The sequence below is a fragment of the Pogona vitticeps genome, chromosome 2 (genome assembly GCF_051106095.1).
Source record: "Pogona vitticeps strain Pit_001003342236 chromosome 2, PviZW2.1, whole genome shotgun sequence".
NCBI lineage: Eukaryota > Metazoa > Chordata > Lepidosauria > Squamata > Agamidae > Pogona > Pogona vitticeps.
In genome coordinates, this window is record NC_135784.1 from 55,679,422 (window position 1) to 55,699,226 (window position 19,805).

At 40.8% G+C, this 19,805-nt stretch overlaps 1 protein-coding gene across 4 annotated transcripts; it reads right to left on the reverse strand.

The window, feature by feature from the left end:
* Positions 1–1,656: 1,656 nt before the first annotated feature.
* On the reverse strand, positions 1,657–19,030 carry LOC110077867 (protein SSUH2 homolog). 4 transcript variants are annotated; one of them, XM_072989468.2, is made up of 13 exons: positions 18,975–19,030; positions 17,768–17,826; positions 16,770–16,859; positions 14,700–14,778; positions 13,222–13,351; positions 12,140–12,200; positions 9,757–9,881; positions 7,316–7,378; positions 6,432–6,514; positions 5,586–5,678; positions 5,015–5,120; positions 4,433–4,540; positions 1,657–2,544 (listed from the first exon to the last, which is right to left on the reverse strand). In XM_072989468.2, exons 2-13 carry the CDS (start codon positions 17,796–17,798, stop codon positions 2,404–2,406), a joined length of 1,110 nt encoding a protein of 369 aa, XP_072845569.1. In that variant the 5' UTR covers positions 17,799–17,826; positions 18,975–19,030; the 3' UTR covers positions 1,657–2,403. The 4 variants fall into 4 exon arrangements, with proteins under 4 accessions (XP_072845569.1, XP_020647069.3, XP_072845568.1 ...); XM_020791410.3 differs by lacking the exon at positions 18,975–19,030 and adding an exon at positions 18,636–18,786; XM_072989467.2 differs by lacking the exon at positions 18,975–19,030 and adding an exon at positions 18,438–18,609.
* Positions 19,031–19,805: the final 775 nt, after the last annotated feature.

The following is a 19,805-nucleotide window of genomic DNA, read 5'->3' on the forward strand; positions in this document are numbered from 1 at the left end:
GTGCTCTGCAATTAAATTTATGTGTTGCAGAGATAATGACTCCAATATTTCCAGCTACAGTGGTGCCCCGCATAGCGAGGGTTAATCCGTTCCGGATTAACCCTCGCTATGCGAAATCGTCGCTAAACGGGTAGGGGAAATGTATTGAAACGCATTAAACTTCGTTTAATGCGTTCCAATACCTTTGTTACTTACCCGTTCAGCGAGGATTCCAATTGCCGGCAGCCATTTTCGCGCCTTCGCTAAGCGGGCTTCCGGCGGCCATTTTGGAACCACCGATCAGCTGTTCGGCGGCTCCAAAATGGCCGCCACAATACCCGATCTTCGCAATGCGGGTTTTCCCCATTGCGACGATCGGGTATGTTTCCGTATAGCGATCCCGAAAAAGGGATCGCTATATGGAAACATCGCTATACGGTGCACTCGTTAAGCGAGGCACCACTGTATTTTGTTTATTTAAAATATTTTACCCCGCCTTTCTCCTTAAAAAGGACCCGAAGTGGCTTACATCATGAAAGACAGCATGTGAAATCTAAAAACAGTAATGATACAGATATTAAAAAGACTCAAACAAATACCATACAAATAAAAGTAAACAAAATCAACACCAAACAGTGCAAAATATAACACCCAAAATAGATTCGAAGCAACAAGGAGCTACACTCTATTTAAAAGCCCGTCCCAAAGTCACTCACTGAGGGAAAGCCTGCTTTTGGAAGGACAGCAGAGATGGGGTCAGCCTGGCCTCCTGTGCCCATGGGCCTCTTGACGTTTGCAATCTTAAAGCTGAGCAAACTTTTTCTTTGGCCAAACTTGTGAGAGTAGCTCAAAAATTTGCATTAAGATAATTCTCATTGTTATGCAATTTTTGGAACTTGGATTAATGAGTATGAAAAATCTATTACTGCTAAGCGCTAGAACTGAGAGATTAATTTATTCCTCTTAATATTTAATACTGAAATCATTTAATTTGTTCGGCTAACATTAATTCAGTAATCAAATAATCAATTTTGAAATCAGCAGTGGCATGGAGACTGTCATCACTGATCTTTAGTGGCACATTTCGTTGCTTCAGCAGTGCTCTTTTTGTTGCTTTTAAAATCACCTCACCTAACCTGGCACTCTTTTCATGTGGGCTACAAAGGCGACAACACAACTGGTAGCCAAGATCAACGCAATCCAGTATCTCTGAAATCTGTGTGACTGACTAGAAAGGCCATCTGTCCTCAAGCATGGGGTCATGTCTCCCCACCACCAGAGGAAAAAAATACCCACACCATTCCCAGAAAAGACTAGCTCAATTCATAGCCAACAATGTATGTATCCACTTTCAAATCTGCTTTTCATGCAGGGCAAAATAGAAGCCAGCCCTAAAATTACAGTATGATACAGATGTTCCTCAGATCCTCCAACCAGCTACTGACTTACATGGCTATAAGGATCAATTGTGTACAATTTCCCCCCCCCCCCACTACATAGAAATGTTCAAGACTAGAAATTATGAGCTTGGCTGTCTCCCATGGATAATTTAGTTTCAGAAAATTTCATTCCGCCAGTACTTTCCTGAAGGCTTGTTGCACTTCCTATGTGCGTCGAAGACACCCTTTTCTGTAGCGGCGATGCCACTGGCATAATTTTTGGCACATAACCATGATAAAAGGAGGGAAATCATCTTTAATGCTTAATTGTACAGACTTCAAGACCACTGGACTACCAATGTTAATATAAGACATATGAAGAATCAACATACTTTATTGGGTCTAATTTCCAATAGAACAGGGTAAGAAAATATAATAATTAAAATAAAAATCTGAAAATGATTCTGTTTGTTATCCCTACAATGGCAGCAAAAGTCATATATATATTCCAAGATTATAATATATAAAGCCCTAACCAAGTATATAATGATATAAGGTGTAAATCGTTATGTAAAGATTTCCTTCCTACAAAGGAAACAGAATGACATGTTCAACTGAGCATCAGACTTCATGCAAAATGCATTCCTGGAGTTCCGTAACTTTTTAAGCAAGCTGGATAATTATGCTGTGATACTTTTACAAAGGCATAGTCTTCCATCATTCTTGTGTGTGTGTGTGTGTGTGTGTGTGTGTTATGTGTTATCAAGTTGGAACTGACTTCCAGTGACCCTAATAAGGTTTTCAAGGTACCTTAGATATTTAAGGAGTGGTTTTACCAATTTTGTTACCCCGGTGAGTGTCCATGACCAAGTGGGGATTCAAACCCTGTTCTCTGGACTCCTAATTTGTTACTCTATCCACTACACGACACACTCGCATATCATCATTCTTTTATCAGTCATTTAAACAATGCAGGGCTGCAAGGGACCAATGATGCAGAATAACAAAGAAAGTTTTCTTTACAGTGGTTGGAATAATCTATGAATCATATGATGGTACAGCAACAAGTTGCAGGGTAATCTTCTACATGCACCCTGTGCTCATTTCCATACACATAATAGGAATGGGATTTTCCACGCCACTCGTATTCCACCTTAGTAAGAAATATGAGCTCAATCGTCTGCCTCTGTAAAAAAGCAAAGATGATACTTTAAGGTCCAAACCGCAACTTCCAACTCTGGATTAATTTGTCATTAAAACTCACTCCTGAAGTACAAGAACATGCTTGACTCTGTTTTTTAAGTATTAGACTGTGATTGATTTCTAAACATGAAAAGTGTCCTATACTTTGGTTAGATTATGGGAACTATGTACTAGTACAGCATTGATTTATCATTTTATTTATTTAAAACATTTTTATGCCGCCTTTCTCTCCAAAAGGACCCAAGCATGATGACGGCAGCAGCCTAAAGCTTGATTTACCACCTTGGTCGTGACAGACACAATCATCTAATTTTCATTGACGCAGCCTACAGAAGGGTCAGCAGAGGAAATATGACATTTCACGGGGCAAAACCTGTCTATGAAGCAGAATTCCGAAGGCTCAAGAAGCCAATATTTTATTAGCATGTAGCCAATATGTATTAGTAGTATATATAGGCCAAAATCCTGCTGCTTAGCATAATCAAACTAGAAAAGGCCCACTGAATCCATGGAAATTATCAAGGAGTTGACTCACCAAATCCCTACTGATTCAATGGAACTGCTCTAGCTTGATTTATTATACTAACAGGATTTTGGCCATAATTTGTGTTGGATTGCCTAATAATATCACTAAATAACAGCATCATTATGGCATAAGACAGTGGCTGGAAGCCTTGAGGAATGAAAAAACCCTTAGCCATGGATAACCCATCGTAATTAATTACACAGTAAACTGCACATTCAGTTGACTTGCAAGACTCATACTGGGAGCACTGCCACAATGACAAGACAGCAGTCACTCCGTATGACAGCTTATGTCCCTAAATCTCTAGAAGGCCATTAGCCCATTGGCCTATTTCCAATACTAGCAGCTTTGATGTTGACCACTAATATTCAGCTTTCCGGGTAGTATATGCTAGACATAAAATAAAAGCTATGATAAGAACTGGAGATAAGCCACATCTCACATTTAATGACTTTTTTAGAGAAACTGAGGAAGGTGAACAAACACAAGCAAAAATTGCCTCCCAGCTCTACAACATACAACACTGTAGGCATCAGGAATGTGCGCTTTCAGCATTTTAAGAATGGAACTGATGGGGAGAGTTCTTCAGTTTATGGGGAACAAAAAGTCCCTGGACAAATGTTTGCCTGTTACTTAGAGATATGTCACATTTCAGTTAAGATCATCATTATGCTATACTGCTTGTGGAGACAGTGGTGAAATACTGCAATTATCCTTTGGGAAAAGATGATTTCCTGATGCAGATGAGTAGAGGAAAGACCTCCATCTCTGTATCTGCAAAGCCCAAATGATCTAAAACGTAAAGACAAAGCCACATACACATCTGTAACCAAGGACCAGTTTGCTTATGAGTGTGACTGATCACCTAAATGTATACATGAATGTCAACTGCCCCCCCAACAGATATATCATCATAGAACTTGATGATGATCCATATTTTCCAAGGAACACATATACAAAGAACTTGTTGAGAACCATCCCTGACAATTGCTTTGTGTTGGTCTGTGAAGCAGTTAACTGGGGGGCAGGAGGGGAAGAGTCAGCTTCTGGGGTTTTCTCTTGTTTGGTGTCTCTTTGTGAATGATAGGGAGCACCAGAGGGGAGCCTGTAGACCATCTTGTCTGCTACCATTGAGTGTTGTCAACATTCAGGCTAGCCTTTGCTATATAAAGTTTCACGTCCTTTTCCCTATTGGCAACATGGACACAATACTGTGTACCAGTATCAGATCATTTCTTGGCATTTTGAATCATAGACAGAGAAGGACAAGCCCACAAATGTAAAACAGAGGATTTTCCCCATTTGTTTTTTGAAGAATTAAATAGTTAATCTTCACTGTGCTCACCTGCCTCACGATGCGAGCTGTGGAAGCAAAACGAGTCTGATGCTGTTGAACGGCATTCCGGGATGCTTGATTGATGTCATTATCAGGAAAATCTACCACTGGATAAACCTATGGATATAAAAAGCCCACACCAATGAACAAGAAGGGGGCGACCATTATTTAATTATGCTAGGGAGCCACAAACTATGGTGGGCTCCTAAAACTCCATTTAAATACGGGCTACGAACAGAAAGGAAATCACTGGTGGAAATATGGGATTATATAATCCAGACTGCTTCTGCACCGCATGGTATACTCTAGCAAGAGGTGATATACACCATTTAAATAAAAACCACCCTGCACACTTGGTCCATCTTCTCGAATCTGGAAAGTTTCCTGAGCTGAAGAGGAAGGCTGGGTTTACCTGTTCTGGCCGTGGGATATACAACCACTCCTAGCACTTCAGAGAATCTAGAATTTGCCTCTTGGGCAGCTCAGGTGCAACATGATAAAATATGAATGGGTTGATCTGATGGGACAGATTGTATCTGTAGATATTAAAGCCCCTCTGGATGTTTTGCTATTACTGAAATGCTTCTTTACCATATATTGTTCATCGACAAACAACTTCTTCCCATTAACTTCTTTGAAGAGTTCAGTAGGAAATCCAGTTCTTTGGTCCACAACATGTTCAAAAACGTTATTCTTCCTGGGAAGACAAAAGACAACTGTTGCCATGATGTCTTCTTTTTCTTATTTTCATAGTGCATGAGGTAATTCTGTCATACCAAGCTCTTTCAAACGGTTTGCCTGTAACGTTCAATGTGGGGTTCAACAGCCCACCCCAACCTCTGAGATTTACCACAGATTATGCAGTTACGTGAGAAGATGTTACTTCTTTGGGGTTCTCTGTGTTTATAAATTAGAAAGTCACATCAGTTATGATACTACTGATGATCACTATCATGGCCTCATTGCTCATTGCACAGCCAATGTACGTTGAATACAGCTCTCAAGCCCAGTTCCACAGGATTGCCCTTACACCAAAGATCTTTTTACTTGGCAAACCAAAAGTCAGGCCCAAACAGCCATCCTTGGAAAAAAAACAACAGGTGGGCAACAAAGCCAAATGTTCCCTCTCCCTTCCACCATATTAAATATTGGCGAGACTTGCCATTCAACTTGAAGTTCAATGTATTGCAACAACTGTCCTTTTCCTTTGCAATTGGTGCATGCTGTTGTTCCCATACCTGAACATGTACGGCACCTGTCAAGAAATGTGGTAAGAACATCAGTCGTCTTCTTGGGGACAAACCATCAACATATTTATCAAGAGATACATATTTATACATATTTTTAATTCTGTCAATGGCTTATCACTTGACTGAAAGACTGCTATTCTGAACCATATCCTTTAAGCAACCTTTTTACAGTTTGATTTCCTACCCCATATTATTCTGAAGATATTTATTTATTTATTTATTTATTTATTTATTTATTTATTTATTTATTTATTTATTTATACCTCACCTTTCTCCTAGAAAAGGACTCAAGGTGGCTCACATTAAAAAGACAGTAGTGAAAAGTTAAAAACAGCAAGTATACAAATATTAGGAACGCATTCATAGAATCATGAGGTTGGAAGGGGCTATAAAGCCATCGAATCCAACTCCCTGCTCAGTGCAGGAACAAAATAATTAAACCAGCGATTCCCAACCTCAGATCCCCAGATGCCCTCAAATGTTCAACTCCCAGAAATTCTGACCAGCAAGCTAGTGCTTAAGGCTTCAGGGAGTTTTAGTCCATGATCATCTCAGGACCCAAGAATTAAACAAATATTATGCAAATATTATACTAAAAACAGTAAATATTGTTTATAATTAAACCTCAAGTCAAAGTCACTTTGAGCTTATAAAACTATTCAGTCCAAGACCAGACAACCAAGCATGGCAATTCTCCAATCATGCAATGCTTCAAGCCCATAAACACTGAACAGGTCTCATAAACATGATTCACGTACATGATATTTCCAATTCCACCACAGCTGCTGCATCTCTGATCACTAAACTGGAATCCTTTTCCATTACATACCCAGCACTGTTCCTGTTGAATTAATGAACACTCCTAATTAAATCAGAATTTCACATGATTTCCCAAACAAAATGTTTATTAGTATAGGGGTTAGTAACTTCACAGTGTCCTCGGTGCACAACAACAAGTCCTTTTGTTAATCACTCAGAGTAGTAGCTCAGCTACTAGTTGGACAGGATATAAAAACAAGCAAACAAACAACTTAACATACCATGACTACAGCCACAATCCAGTCCTTAGATCCACACCCATCAGTCACATTTCTATGTTTTGCAATAAGGTAAATTTTAATTTAATATTCAATGCATGCCTCCCAAGTGTGATGTTAAAAATTGAGTTTTGGTATTTTAAACTAAACCAGCTAGGAACAGGCTGGTACCTTTGTTTCCACACATGTATTTTACAACAATTTTTCATTTTATTTATCACTTATATAATTTTACATTTAACATGTAGATTACTGCATCGTGATCGTCACTGTTTGAGCTTTGAGGACTGGACTAAAAATCCATGATATAATTAATGAGTGTAAAATAACAGAGACCTCTATGTCTAGTGCACTGACTGGCTCAAACTCCAATTGACTTGCTGGTTTGCACTTCTGAGATTTTATTTTAGTTTGTCTAAGGAAGCAGAGATGAGCTGTTGGAATAACCCTGGGATTGATCTGAAATTAGAACTCCAATGTTGCAAGAAACAGCCATTTACCTCCTACACCAGTTCAAAAACACCTGTCCCTTCATTTTTCAATCTATGGTCTTACATCACAATAATATGCTAAGCAAGACATGTGCTTTATTCACAAACACTTACTCTAGAGCAGCCATGGCATGTGCTGCAAGGACGTCTACCTGAACATGCACACACTGGGCATCCCTTCAAATAAAAGAACAAAAAAGCCATCAAAACATAATTATTTGCTTTTAAGCAGGTCTCATTTGACTAGTTCTTAATGATCAGACATTTTAGAGTTCACACATTTGTTGGATCACCCTGTGTTAGAGGCAACGTAATGGTATACAGCAATCACAATCTCACTAGAAATATAGTTAATTAGTCTCAGAGTAGGCAATGGCCCTTAAGAGCACTGACTTTCCATTTCACTTGCCTTAACCATATTTTGTGTAGTATACCTTCCTATTTCTCAGTGGGGAGAGTCCATTTGGATATTTTGGAGGGGGGGACTTCAACTCCCAGAAATATCTATTCTGGAAGCTCTACTTCAACGGACACTTAAATATGGCTCACCTGGAGAAAGGCCTGGCATGGAGGCTTCATGGCCTAGCTTCGAATTTAAGAAGTAAGCTGCCCCAATGTTTGCTTAGTGGCTTCATCAACATGCCTACAATGAGACTGATGGTGGGCAAGGTTTGGGAGGGTTGTGCAAACTTTAGAATTGAAAAGAGGACTCTTTAATGACCAGCAATCTACTCCTGCTTGTGATATCATTAACCTTGTGCACTGTCATTTATATTGTAGGAGTCTGACCATTGTTTCTTACCATGTCATTAATCCTCCCCTTTAAGTCTTTTTATGAAACACCCATATTTGAATTTACACTCAGGGAGACTTTTGTTACGCCTAGTAAATTCATAGGGGTTCCGTCTCTTTTGTATTTCCTATTTATGGCAGCAGCTAACAATTGAAAACTGAATTTGTTCTCACTGTTCTTCCTTCCTTACAGCTTTTAACAACACTGTTACTACCATGCTATGACGATCATCATCTCACAGCAGTTGTTTCTTTGTCCTCTAGTAGTGGCAATAAAAGGCAATCTAGTCCCCCCTCTAGCAAGAAACATGACAGAGGGCTAACACACACCAAACATCAGAAAGTTCAGTATAAAATCCATGAAAACCTTGCATCTCTCTTCTTCCCCAGGCTAGAAAGAGAACTGAGCCGGGTCATTTTGGCAACTGAATATTCATGCTCTCTAAGGAGCACTATGGCCCAACAGCAACACAAGCCCCCAGTACAACCTCCACATTGTACTGAAGAGAACAAACAGGGTCCTGGAGGCTCCAGACTTAGACTTTGTCACCAAGACCACCCAAAATGTATAGATCTCTGCAAATTAGGGATGGGTCATGTATTGTCCTTGGGTCAATATGGCCCCCAAGCCATTTTCTGCTTCCCCTCAGTGCCTCCCAGGATCCCCAGTGCCCCACAGTAATGGTTTGCTGCTGAAATTCAGTGGTAAACTGCAGAGTCTATGGAGGGGGCTCAATCAAACCACATGCTGGTTTTCTGACACCATGAATTTAAGCAGGGAAATTTCAATTACTCCTACCAACTACTTCCCCAATAGCTCTGTTCCATTAACCTTGACTACTGATTGGAGGATTTAATCTTTTGCTATTTAACCGCTTAAGTGTTAATAGTTAATTAAAAGGCTTAAATCTGTGGCACTAGTAACCACTGAAGAATCACAGATGTGCAGTTCTCTCATGGCGATGCTGCTTCCTAACTAGAGTAAACGTAAATATCTAAAATACCATATTTGTCTGTGTATAAAATGACACTTTTTCCTTAACTAATTTGATAAAAAATGAGGATCATTTTATACACAGAAGGCAGCTTACTGCTGCCTTTTGCGAAGGCACAGGGCTTAGCAAAAAGGACGGGGAAGCGTTGCTCCCCTCCTTTTTGCTAAGCTCCGTGCCTTCTCAAAAAGCAAGCAAAAGTAGCAATCACTGTGACAGCCGCTTGCCTTGCCTTTTGCCTTGGCATGGGGCTTAGCAAAAAGGGAGGCCTTTGATCCCTGCTTTTTCTAATTTGGGGTTAGAAAAGGGCGGGTCAGCTTATAAATGGAAAAATATGGTAATAATGGAAATTACTCAGTGAATGATTTTGCTGGTAGGACAAATTTCATTTTCACAGAATGAGAAGAGGGGAGGGATTTTACATTTTAAAAATATGTTATTCATTAAGTACTGAGGTGTTGATCAAAATCCTGTTGCACTGAATCAGTGGAAATTTAATAACTAAATTTGTCCTCAAATTCCTTTAATTCAAATGGAATTACTATAATTTCAATTTACTATGCTAAAGAAAGCTGCAATCAAAGTATTGTAGGTCCACTAGAAACAAAAGGGCCTATAGAGGAGCTGGCTTACCATATCCCCACTGTATGTATGTATGTATGTATGTATTTAAAAGGAAAAAGTAAATTAGCTGATGAGTCATTTTGGCCCCCAACTGATGTTGTCCACCCTTGCTATATGCAATCGTATTTATGTATGTTAGCTGTATACCTTAACTGATGATGTGCAAGGCACTCTGACTCTCTTGACACTGTCTTTGAACATCTCAGGAACTTCAACATTCATATCCCAAGGTAAAGGAGGTGTGCTATACAAACAGGAATCTACTGCTTCACCTAAGGCAGAAGAAAGCTGGCTTGAACTATTTTTTAGCTTTACATCAAGCTATCAGCTGGGGTCATCCTGAATAAAATAATTAGCAAACTTCAAGACATTAAAACAGACAGAACAAAATATCTGGCTCAATTCAGATATTATGCTGACTCCTATACAAACCACCCTTTGCAAATGGGAGCCGGCAGCAGAACTGTGAAGTCCTATCCCCTCATTTCTCTATCATATTCCACTGTACTCTCTTAGGATAAACCATAGCTCGAGGTTACATGGAAAGTAACATAAACTATGCATAAAATAAGTATTATGGCTTCCCATTTAAACTATTTAATAACTACGGCTTGCCAGGAACTAGGTTTTTGTTTTTATCAGGCCAATAAAGCCATCCTAGCTTTAATAAAATGTCTTTTATTTCATATACACAAAAACACACATTTTCCTACTTGTAATGAATAGCTGAAACTCCAGTTTGCTTGTATGCTGTCAATAATAGGCTTGAAGCGTATTTCCTGTGTGCAAGAAATGCTAGTTGAGACAGAATTAGACAACGACCTGGATTACTGAGCTGAAATTGGTGTGAGTTCATTTTCAATATTATTATCTGGTTCTTTGCGGCTGCAGAACTATTTACTATTTTACAATCCATTGCTCATGTTGATCTACATAAAATCATCTACAACGCCACCACTTTCCATAGGTTTATAGGACAGTTCTTGCTTAAATCCCCTAAGTAGACAGCAATACATGTCACACACCATCTTGACACACTGTCTTAAAAATTGTATATTGTGTAGAAACTTGAAATATTTAGCAAGAAAGGAACATTGGTACCCACTGTGTGTTGTTCATTTTACGTAGCAGACAGAAGACATCCCCAAGAGATGGGGTTGTCCCTCCTACTCACGGCCACAGGCAGAACTAATCAGCCAATCAGGTGGCAGTAGGACTCCCTTAAGACGGAAGGACCAACCGTGGCTGAACCAGTCTTCGTCTCCAGCCACCAGAAACAGGGAATAATATAAACAATACAGTACAGTTGAGAAAAAACAGACATGGTAGGTGCCCCTCAGAGGAGCTGGTCATAGTAACTCAAGGGAGGGGAAGGATGTCCTCCTCCTGCTACATAAAAGGAACATCTCATGGCGCGTACCAGTCTTCCTTTTTTCCTGTAACAGAGGAGGACATCCTCAAGAGATGGGATTTGCCAAAGCTTAATGTGCTAAGATGGAGCCGAGGAGAGATTCACCTACAGGCCTATAGACCACTTGAGCTGGACTCTGGAAAGCTCTTTTACCTGCTGGAGGACTCTTTCCCCAACACTACCTTAGCTGAGGTTAGCAGTTCATGCACCTTCCAAGTGGCCACCTTGCAAACTTCCTCCAGTGCACAGCTGGTACAACATGTGGTTGAGGCGGCCACATTTCTAGGAGACTTGGGCAGGGATGCCTTGCGACAGCCTTGAACCAAAACTCTGGTAGCACAAATGCTATCAGCCACCTAAACAGAGATGACTGAGAGGAAGTGACCTGAAGACAACACTGAGTCAGGCCTGTACGAAGCACTGGCAGAAACTGACACTGCTTCAGCCATGGTTGGTCCCTTCCTCTTAAGGCAGTCCTACCACCACCTGATTTGCTGATCACTTCTGCCTGTGGAAGCGAATAGGAGGGACAACACTGTCTCTTGTGGATGTCGTCCTCTCCTAGAGGAAAATTCAGGATTTTTCTTCCATTACTCCAGTAATAAATGTCCAGAAATGGAAAAATCCAATAGTGGATACCATAGGCGGCCAAAAATACCAATGTCTTGCCTATTTCTGACCAATGTCCTATCATCTTTACTGCTACACAGCAGAACAGTATTATTCTGTAATACAGTGGACCCTTGACTTACAGATGGCTTGACTTACAGACTTTTTGAGTTACAGACTTCTCTGGCCGCAAAATTTAGGTTTGACTTGCAGACTGAGATTTGACTTACAGACCAGAAAAAAACCAAAATGGAACAAAAACGGCCTGTTACGGGATTAATCAGTTTTCAATGCACTGTAGGTCAATGGAGACTTGACTTACAGACTTTTTGACTTGAGAACCGCCTTCCAATACGGATTAAGTTCTCAAGTCAAGACCCCACTGTAGGGCTTATTATAACTTACATTTGCAGTTTGATATTTAAAAAGGAGTTATTCCTACATTATCCTTCCAGTTAAGTCTATAGCAGAAGAAGAGCCCACGTTCTTATGTAAAAGAGCACAACTCACCAGTATACGGTTCTGTTTTCCACAAAGAGGACCTTGATTCAGTGAAGGTCTCCAAACGATACTAGGAAATCATTTGCAACAATTAAATAAGAAGCAACACATTCCCATTTAAAAAAACCTGTAGATCTGTAGAAATATCCACAGGAAGTATAATGAGCCTTGTAATCACATTTAGGAAATAGCTAACTCCCCTTTATTTACAGAGAGTAACAACATGTTATGTCTTCACAACAACCATATGGAAGTAATAATTCCAAATAGTGCTATAGAGGATGGCACATACTCATGTATAAGAAGATCAATGTATAATATTCATTCTTATAGACAAAAAAATGTGTTGCAAAATCTCAGACAAGAAATCTATAAATACACATCAGTTACAAGAAGCTCATGGTATCTCCAATAAGAAACGATGCAATAATTGGATATAGTAAACTATCCTCTTTATACCTCTTTAGGTAGGCCAAAAATATGGATGATGGACACTGTTTGGTAATGTTGAAAAAAAGAGTAACTGTTCCAGGCTGCAACTATGAGCATATGTAGAAGCATGGAATTGTAGAGTTGGAAGAAACTGCAAAGGTCACCTATATATATATAGCAATATATAAATTGCTGCAATAAAAACAAAAGATAGCTTGGGAATTCATTAATTCACAATGCAGTGTTCATTTGAAGCTGCCATCTCATTGGTCCATCTCACTCTTTACTACCTCGTCTGATTAGTATCATATCTTCAAAGACTAAGGAAGTAAACATTACCAGCACTTGCTACCTGTAATCTTTTAATTGTAGATAGTCAGGGTTGAGTGGAGGACTTAGTTGGTGTGCAAGCCACGTGTTCCACTGCTGAAATAAGGGCATCTGTGGCACCGATTCTTAGTATTTGAAGACTGAACTGAAAATGTTTAGGTATAATTTGACAATGTTCAGAAAAACTGATCTCCATATATGACGATGGCCATAATTTTTACAAAGAAACTTAGGATGTAATCCCTGACTACATCCTTGGAAAAAACTCCATGAAACTTCCTTCTGAAAAGACACTATGGGACTGGCCTGAGCAGATGCATGGGACTTACCCTGTAGGTATTGAATGAATGTAGATCCTGAAATAGCATGTCTTTGGCTGGAGCTGAGCTATAGCAGCATTTGCTTGCAGCATATTGAACCAAAGCTTCTTGGGCCTCATCTTCTGTAATGGCAGGAATACTGAAGAAAGCAAAAATGAGTAGGAGTAACATCACAAATTTCTCACACTTCTCAAGGGCCTCCACAGACACTTACTTTTAGAAACCTAAGTTCTTATGCTTTGAAAAGAACAAGGCTACCTTGCTGATGAGGCTAGAAGTCACTCAGATCTTCTGACACGGAAGAAATAACCACTACGGTTTCACTGGGTCAGAAGCCCCAGTAATGCTGGAAACGAAACAATACACTTGACTGTTAAGTTAGACTATTTATGGAAGTGAATGTTGACCACAGAAGTCATTTCATGCTTGAACAAATTACCCTATTGAGAGGCTGGGCATATGCTGGGCTTGGTTTATATGAAACTATCACTCAAATCTGCTCATGATTATTTAGATCTAGCAAGAACATGATGTTGTAACAGTCACTTCTAACTGTTGACACAAGAGAATGAACAGGCTTCTCTGGCTCATTATGGAGATCACGGTATAGTCCTGGCTTCCTCTTTTCTCTCTGCTGCTTATAAGTTCTTAGTTTTGTGGAAGAACCTCATGACTTGCTCGTTTTGATTTTCCTGGTTTCATTTTGTTTCTTTTCTTGGCAATTGTGATAAATTTTGCTTCCATACTTGTGGCCAGAGTTTCCAGAGAGTGAATTGAGTCCAAATTTTGGGTTATCCAGTTGGCTGGGAAGTACTGAATGGAGTTCCTCTAGCTTTCATAGAAAACTGGGGTGCTCATTTTCATACTCTTGTTGCATAAACATAATCCAGACCACAAATCTGAACAATATAATTTTAGTTTATTATTATAAACCCAAGACCATCATATTCTAACAAGGCTGAGGAGAAACCAGGACATTACAAAAACAGAAGCAAATTAAAATAAATTCACAGAAATATACAAGATTTCCCCCCCCCCGAGTAAACCTTTGGTCTAGATGGGTGGGCTAGAAATCCAATAAAATAAATAAATAAATAAGATAGACACTACTCCATTTGATACAATGGTTCATATTGCCCTAGCACTTAGGAGAGTCGGTTTAAGTCCCCTTCCTCTCATTTGATACAATGAAACTCAGGGTCAACTTTAGACTAGTTATTGTCCCTCCCTTTCCCACCATACTAGGCTGTTATGGGAGAACTATGAAGAGAAGAACCGTATGTACTGCCTGAAGTTCAGTGGAGGAAAGTCAGAAATAAGTATGAAATAAGTATGAATAATAAAACAAGCCAATTATCCCAAATAGTTGGAATCATATCATTCCAATCTATTAAAAGGATAAAAAAAACTCTCTATAAACAAAAAATATATATTTGTTTATATATAAACAAAAAGGGACAACTCTTTGTAATGTGGGTAGACCTTACCTCCAGTCTGTATGTTCTGGATGTGCATTGCCTCCACGATCAGGGACCAAATCAGGCGGAGGAGGGAAATATTTTCCTCCTGTAAATGAAAAGATGAGAGTAAGAAAAAAGATATGGGGAATAACCAGTTTAGTATCTTGTCCCCCGCCAGAAGCAACAAGTGTCCAAGTTCTTCTAAGGTTAATCATAAAGGCTTAGGTGAGACACTAAACTGCGATGATGAGTCTGGAAAAAAAAACAGCTCCCAAAGAGTACATGAGCCTGAGGCCCATCAGAGGTCATTCTTTCATTCACAATCATGGTTTAGGATTATCCTACCGTCTCTGTGTATGGTTTACGAGCTGCACAGTGGCAGAGAAAAAGGCAATTCAAGGGGTGATCAAGACGGCCCAAAACATCATTGGCTGTTCATTCCCCTCTTTGGAAGAATTGTATGAGAACAGATGTAAGAGGAAGATAACTGAAAGACTCCTCTCATCCGGGATATCAGCTCTTTAAACTATTACCATCAGGAAGGAGATTCAGGGTATTGAAAGCAAGGACAAGCAGATTCAAGAACAGCTTTTACCCAAGTGCAGCATTGAGTTTAAATGCGGGGTCATAAGTTTTTGGTGGAATTTTAATTGCTGGGAGAAATGGGGTATCTATATTGGTATGGTGAGTGTTGTGTATATTTTAACTTTTTTTTTTTTTTTTTTTTTTTTTTTTTTTTTTGTAGTGGTGTTGTCCAGTTTTACCTTGGGGAAGAGCACCTCATTTCGTTGCACCTACTTGTGAGTGCAATGACAATAAATTTCTAATTTCTTATGTCTTATGATCACGCAACTTGTGAAGAAACTGGAAAATAGGGGACTGTGGTTTGGGCTGCCCTTTTGAAACACAGGCCTGATAGTTTGCGCCTGGCTTGAGCAGGCCAGGAGAAGAGCAAAAAAAAAAGGCTTATTAATTTATAGGCTTCTTTGCCTGACTGCTATAAGAAAGGAATCTCCAAGGCCCACTCCTTGGTACAGAGCAAATTAGCAAGGAATAATTTTAGCTGAGGAGGAAGGGGAGAGAAGTTACTATTGAGAAGTAACTTTTTTCTTCTAGAACAGTGGTTTCCAGGAGTTGTTATCCAAGAACATCTGTGTTACCCAAGGTTGGGAACCACTGTTCTAGAAGGTTCCGGATGATTCAACACATGATTGGTGCAGCCCCTCACAGAGTCCAGAAAATTGAATGATGGGTATGAAAGCAAGAGAGATGTTACTTAGTTTTACTCTAGTATCTCTAAGGAGATTCCTGAGTTCAACTGTTACCTTGCTGTCTGACCTATGTGTACACTCTGAAGTTATGTTGACATTTTCTCAATATGCAAAAGTATCAGCCTAGGACAGCTAGTTTTCTTATTTTCATCTGAGATCTGTTCTGGAAGTGTTCTTGCCTCAAACCATTTTTGAATGCTTTTTTTCTCCAGTTTTTTTACCATTTTGTGATTTTTTTAAAAAAACTATTTGGAAACTTTATTTTGTCTTTTCCCTTCAACATCTTTAATAGGATATAATATTTTAATGCAGCTTGGTTCTCTTTTTGGGGGGAAAGGAGGGTTTTGAGTACTAAAGAAAGACCTTGCCTCAACCACCTACCGGGTGCCTTTATATTTTGTGGATATTTCGGTTGTCCTACTTTGCAAGGTTAGCATAAAGGTCAAAGAAGCTTAAATTTTTAGTAACTCCCTAGAGCACTGAGTAGTCAGAGTGACTCAAGGTGTCAGGAGAGGTACCTGGTAGGAAGATTTTCACCAGCCATTAGCATATCTGCCCTTCCTGGAACTTACCCACATTGGGAAAGTCTGGGCAGTGTAGCTTAGTGGTTACTTCAGACCTCTCTAACACAGTCTAATCTTGACACAAGTCCATCAGATTGAAATAATTATTCATCAGCCATGACACAGCTGTTCTAGAATGGTTTGTGAAACAAACAAGGCCTCCTAAAGCATGTTAAAGACGGCCATATTTATCACATCAGAAGCTACAAGCCGTTTGTAGAGTACAATTTACTGCAGCTGCATCGCCCACAAAGAGTACTTGCCACCATCTCCAAATGTGGTGCCTTCATAGCCAGAGATAGGAGGGGCAGAAGGTTCTGGGCCTTGGGCCATTCCCGCACCAGGGATGAAATCTAGAGAGCAAAGACAGATAACAGAAAACTGTAAAATACTGTTGCCTTGGTGCACCATAAAATACTATTGTCATACTTTTCCACCATGTAATTACTGAGCATCCAGGAATGATTTCTTCCTTATCGCACAACAGTTATGTTCAACTAACAGGACGAGTTAGTTGACCATAACTGTGACATTCAGCAAGATCATACAGCATCACAGTGTTCTGTCAGTGGAAACTTTCAGGATACTGTATATACATCTAATGCAGATGAGAATATTCATCCTAGTCCAAGACTAGTTACACACAACAGTTTGACCAGAACAGAATTGGATTGCTGCTGGCACTGTTAGACACACAGCCAGTATCTGTGGCGACAAAAAGAACTATAATCCTAGTTTCATCTATTACAGATCTTGTTGTGCTAATAGACAAAGTTCCATTACATTCTCCATTTTAATGCATGTTCAACAAAAAAAGGTAACAATTCAAGTTTTCAGGAAAGAGGGGTGATAATTAGTCCAAATGTATTCTGTTCATTACTTCAACACACAAACCCAGAAAGCCATCCTACCCATAAGGATCAGAAACCCCATTAGCCAGGATCTTATAAGATCACACAGCACCAAATGTTCAATTGTGTAAGTCACCTTACCTGCATAGCTGGCCGTCCATCACTCTCTCTTGTACGGTTGAAAAAAGAGGTCACACACCCAGGAACACAATGAGGACAGGGACTGATTGTACAGCTACAGTTATGTGAATAGTTTCCTCAAACAGAACATGAGCCAATGTGTTCAGTAGGGTTTAGGTACAGGTTAGGTGAGTAAGGATGTGCACTGTTAAGTAAAATGTAAGTGCAATTCACAATAGGTCAAACTTGCAATGTTGGGGATGTTGTTGATAACATCTTAATATGCATACCGTATGTCCCTTGCGCAGGTATCGGATTCATAGTTCCGTAATTGTAGGGAGTCTGTATTCTGTTAGGAAAAACAGAAACGGTTATAAAAGATAAGGAGCTGGGGATAAAGAAACAACTTCAGCATCTACACCAAGTAGCTGCTGGTCCATTCATAGAAGCAAAGTTCTTGATAGGGTAACATCTTGATCACTCCACTAGAAGGGACATAGAGAGTTCTCAGATTGGATATTTTGCTTGAAACACACACACGCACACATACACACACACCCAGTTTATCACCAACTTTGCCTGGTGAAGGTTACTTGAGAAACCTAAAGCTGTTGGTAACTTCTTAGAAATCCAATAAAGGTATTTGCTCAGCCCAGAATTCAACTTCAGCAGTTTCCCAGTCAGTTCCAGACCAGTGGCCTTCAACTCCCGAAAGGCCCAGTCTCCGCAGCCAATAATAAAGGACTATAGGCGTTGGAGTCCAAGAACTAAAGGTCACCCACCTCGGGTGTAGGCAACAATGTGGGATTAGATTAGAATGGACTCCATAAACGCCTGCCTTTGTAAATCAGGAAGTAAGAGGAACATCTCTGACCAAGCGGAGAGGCCCCGTGTAAACGTCTCAAAACGCAGCAGAATTTCAACACACACACACACCCGCCAACATACACACATACACACCAAAGGTTCGATCCAGTAGGCTTTTCCCCCTTCCTTTTCCGTAGCAGTTCTGCAAAAAGCACAAGGCCAAGCAGGCTGAGTCCCGCGGGGGTTACAGCTTGCCAGGCGCGGAGCCAACCCTCAGAAAAAACGGAGGGACGGATGGAAAGACGGGAAGGGCGCCCGGCCGAGAGAAGCAGAAGGCGCGAAGGCTCTCACCCGACGGCTTGGCTCCTTTGTGCCATGGCTGCTCGGAAATGGCAGAGAAAAGCGTCGGCTCCGCGGCTGTCCTCTTGCCTCGCCCGTCCGCCCGCCCGTGTGTAGCTGTTTCTGCTTTCGCTTTCGTTTACGCCTGGCCCGATCCACCACCACCACCCCCGCTTGCGAAGCCGTCGACGAGAGCTCCGTGCGTTGCGGAAGTCTCCCGTTTACTTTGGCAATCCGAGTAAACGTTGCCAGCCTTTCCCCCACAAAGGCAGGGTGGGGGGCGAGTTGCTCTGAAGTGGCCAAGGAGACCTTTTTACAAAACACACTGGCGAGTCCCCTCTTTCACCTCACCTTGGGAACCACCATCCCTAGAATACCACGCGTGGGATGGTGCCTGCTAGGACTTTGAAAGCGAGCATGTCAAGACTGACTCAGAGAACTGAGCGGAAAGCAGTGGGCCCGTCAGGGGACTTCGCTTTCAGGGAAGTGGGGGAGAGCAGCAAAGCAAGGAAAGAGGAGAGAACAAAGGAAGGACAGAACAGCAGGAAAGGGATGGCAGCTGAAGAAAGCTCCGTGTCTTCACTGTAACACAAGGAAGCCCGAACAGTGGCAACTGGGATGTAAGGCTTTGGTGTGTGGGGGTGGGGTGGGGGTGGGGGGGTAGGAATGCTCTGGGGCAGTGGTCCCCAGCCTTCGGCTTCCAGATGTTCTTGGACTTCAGCTCCCAGAAATCCTGGCCAGCAGAGGTGGTGAAGGCTTTTGGGAGTTGTAGTCCAAGAACATCTGGAGTTCCAAGGCTGGGGACCACTGCTGTGGGGGGCCGGCTGGTGCAACCTAGCAAAGACGTCTGGTCTGACCACTGTCTTTCAGTACACACCAGCCGGGCCCTCCAAACAGGGAGTTAAACAGTCCATGTAGTTAGCCTCTTGGTTTGAATCCCTGCTCGGCCATGGAAACTCAGAGGTGAGTGGGTGGCATCATGATCATGAATATGTGTTTTAAACAAAGCATGTAATTTGTGAGAAAAATGGATTCAGAATGGTTCTGTGTGAAGTTAATTTTGAACGGTGGGCAGATTTTCTGAAGAGACGGGGAGAAAAGTTTCTTCTGCCCAGCAAGGCAACGACAAGATAAGGAGTGAAGTCAAAACTTTCCATCCTAATTGGGACCAAGATTAAAGGA

Bases quoted from the DNA above. Each gene is read 5' to 3' on its own strand.
- LOC110077867 (XM_020791410.3), bottom strand. From the start codon at position 18,661: ATGGCACAAAGGAGCCAAGCCGTCGG. The intron at 17,827-18,635 runs GTGAGAGCCTTC...TTTTCCTAACAG, and splicing joins CAAAGGAGCCAAGCCGTCGG to AATACAGACTCCCTACAATT. The intron at 9,882-12,139 runs GTGAGTTGTGCT...CTTCTGCCTTAG, and splicing joins GAAAACAGAACCGTATACTG to GTGAAGCAGTAGATTCCTGT.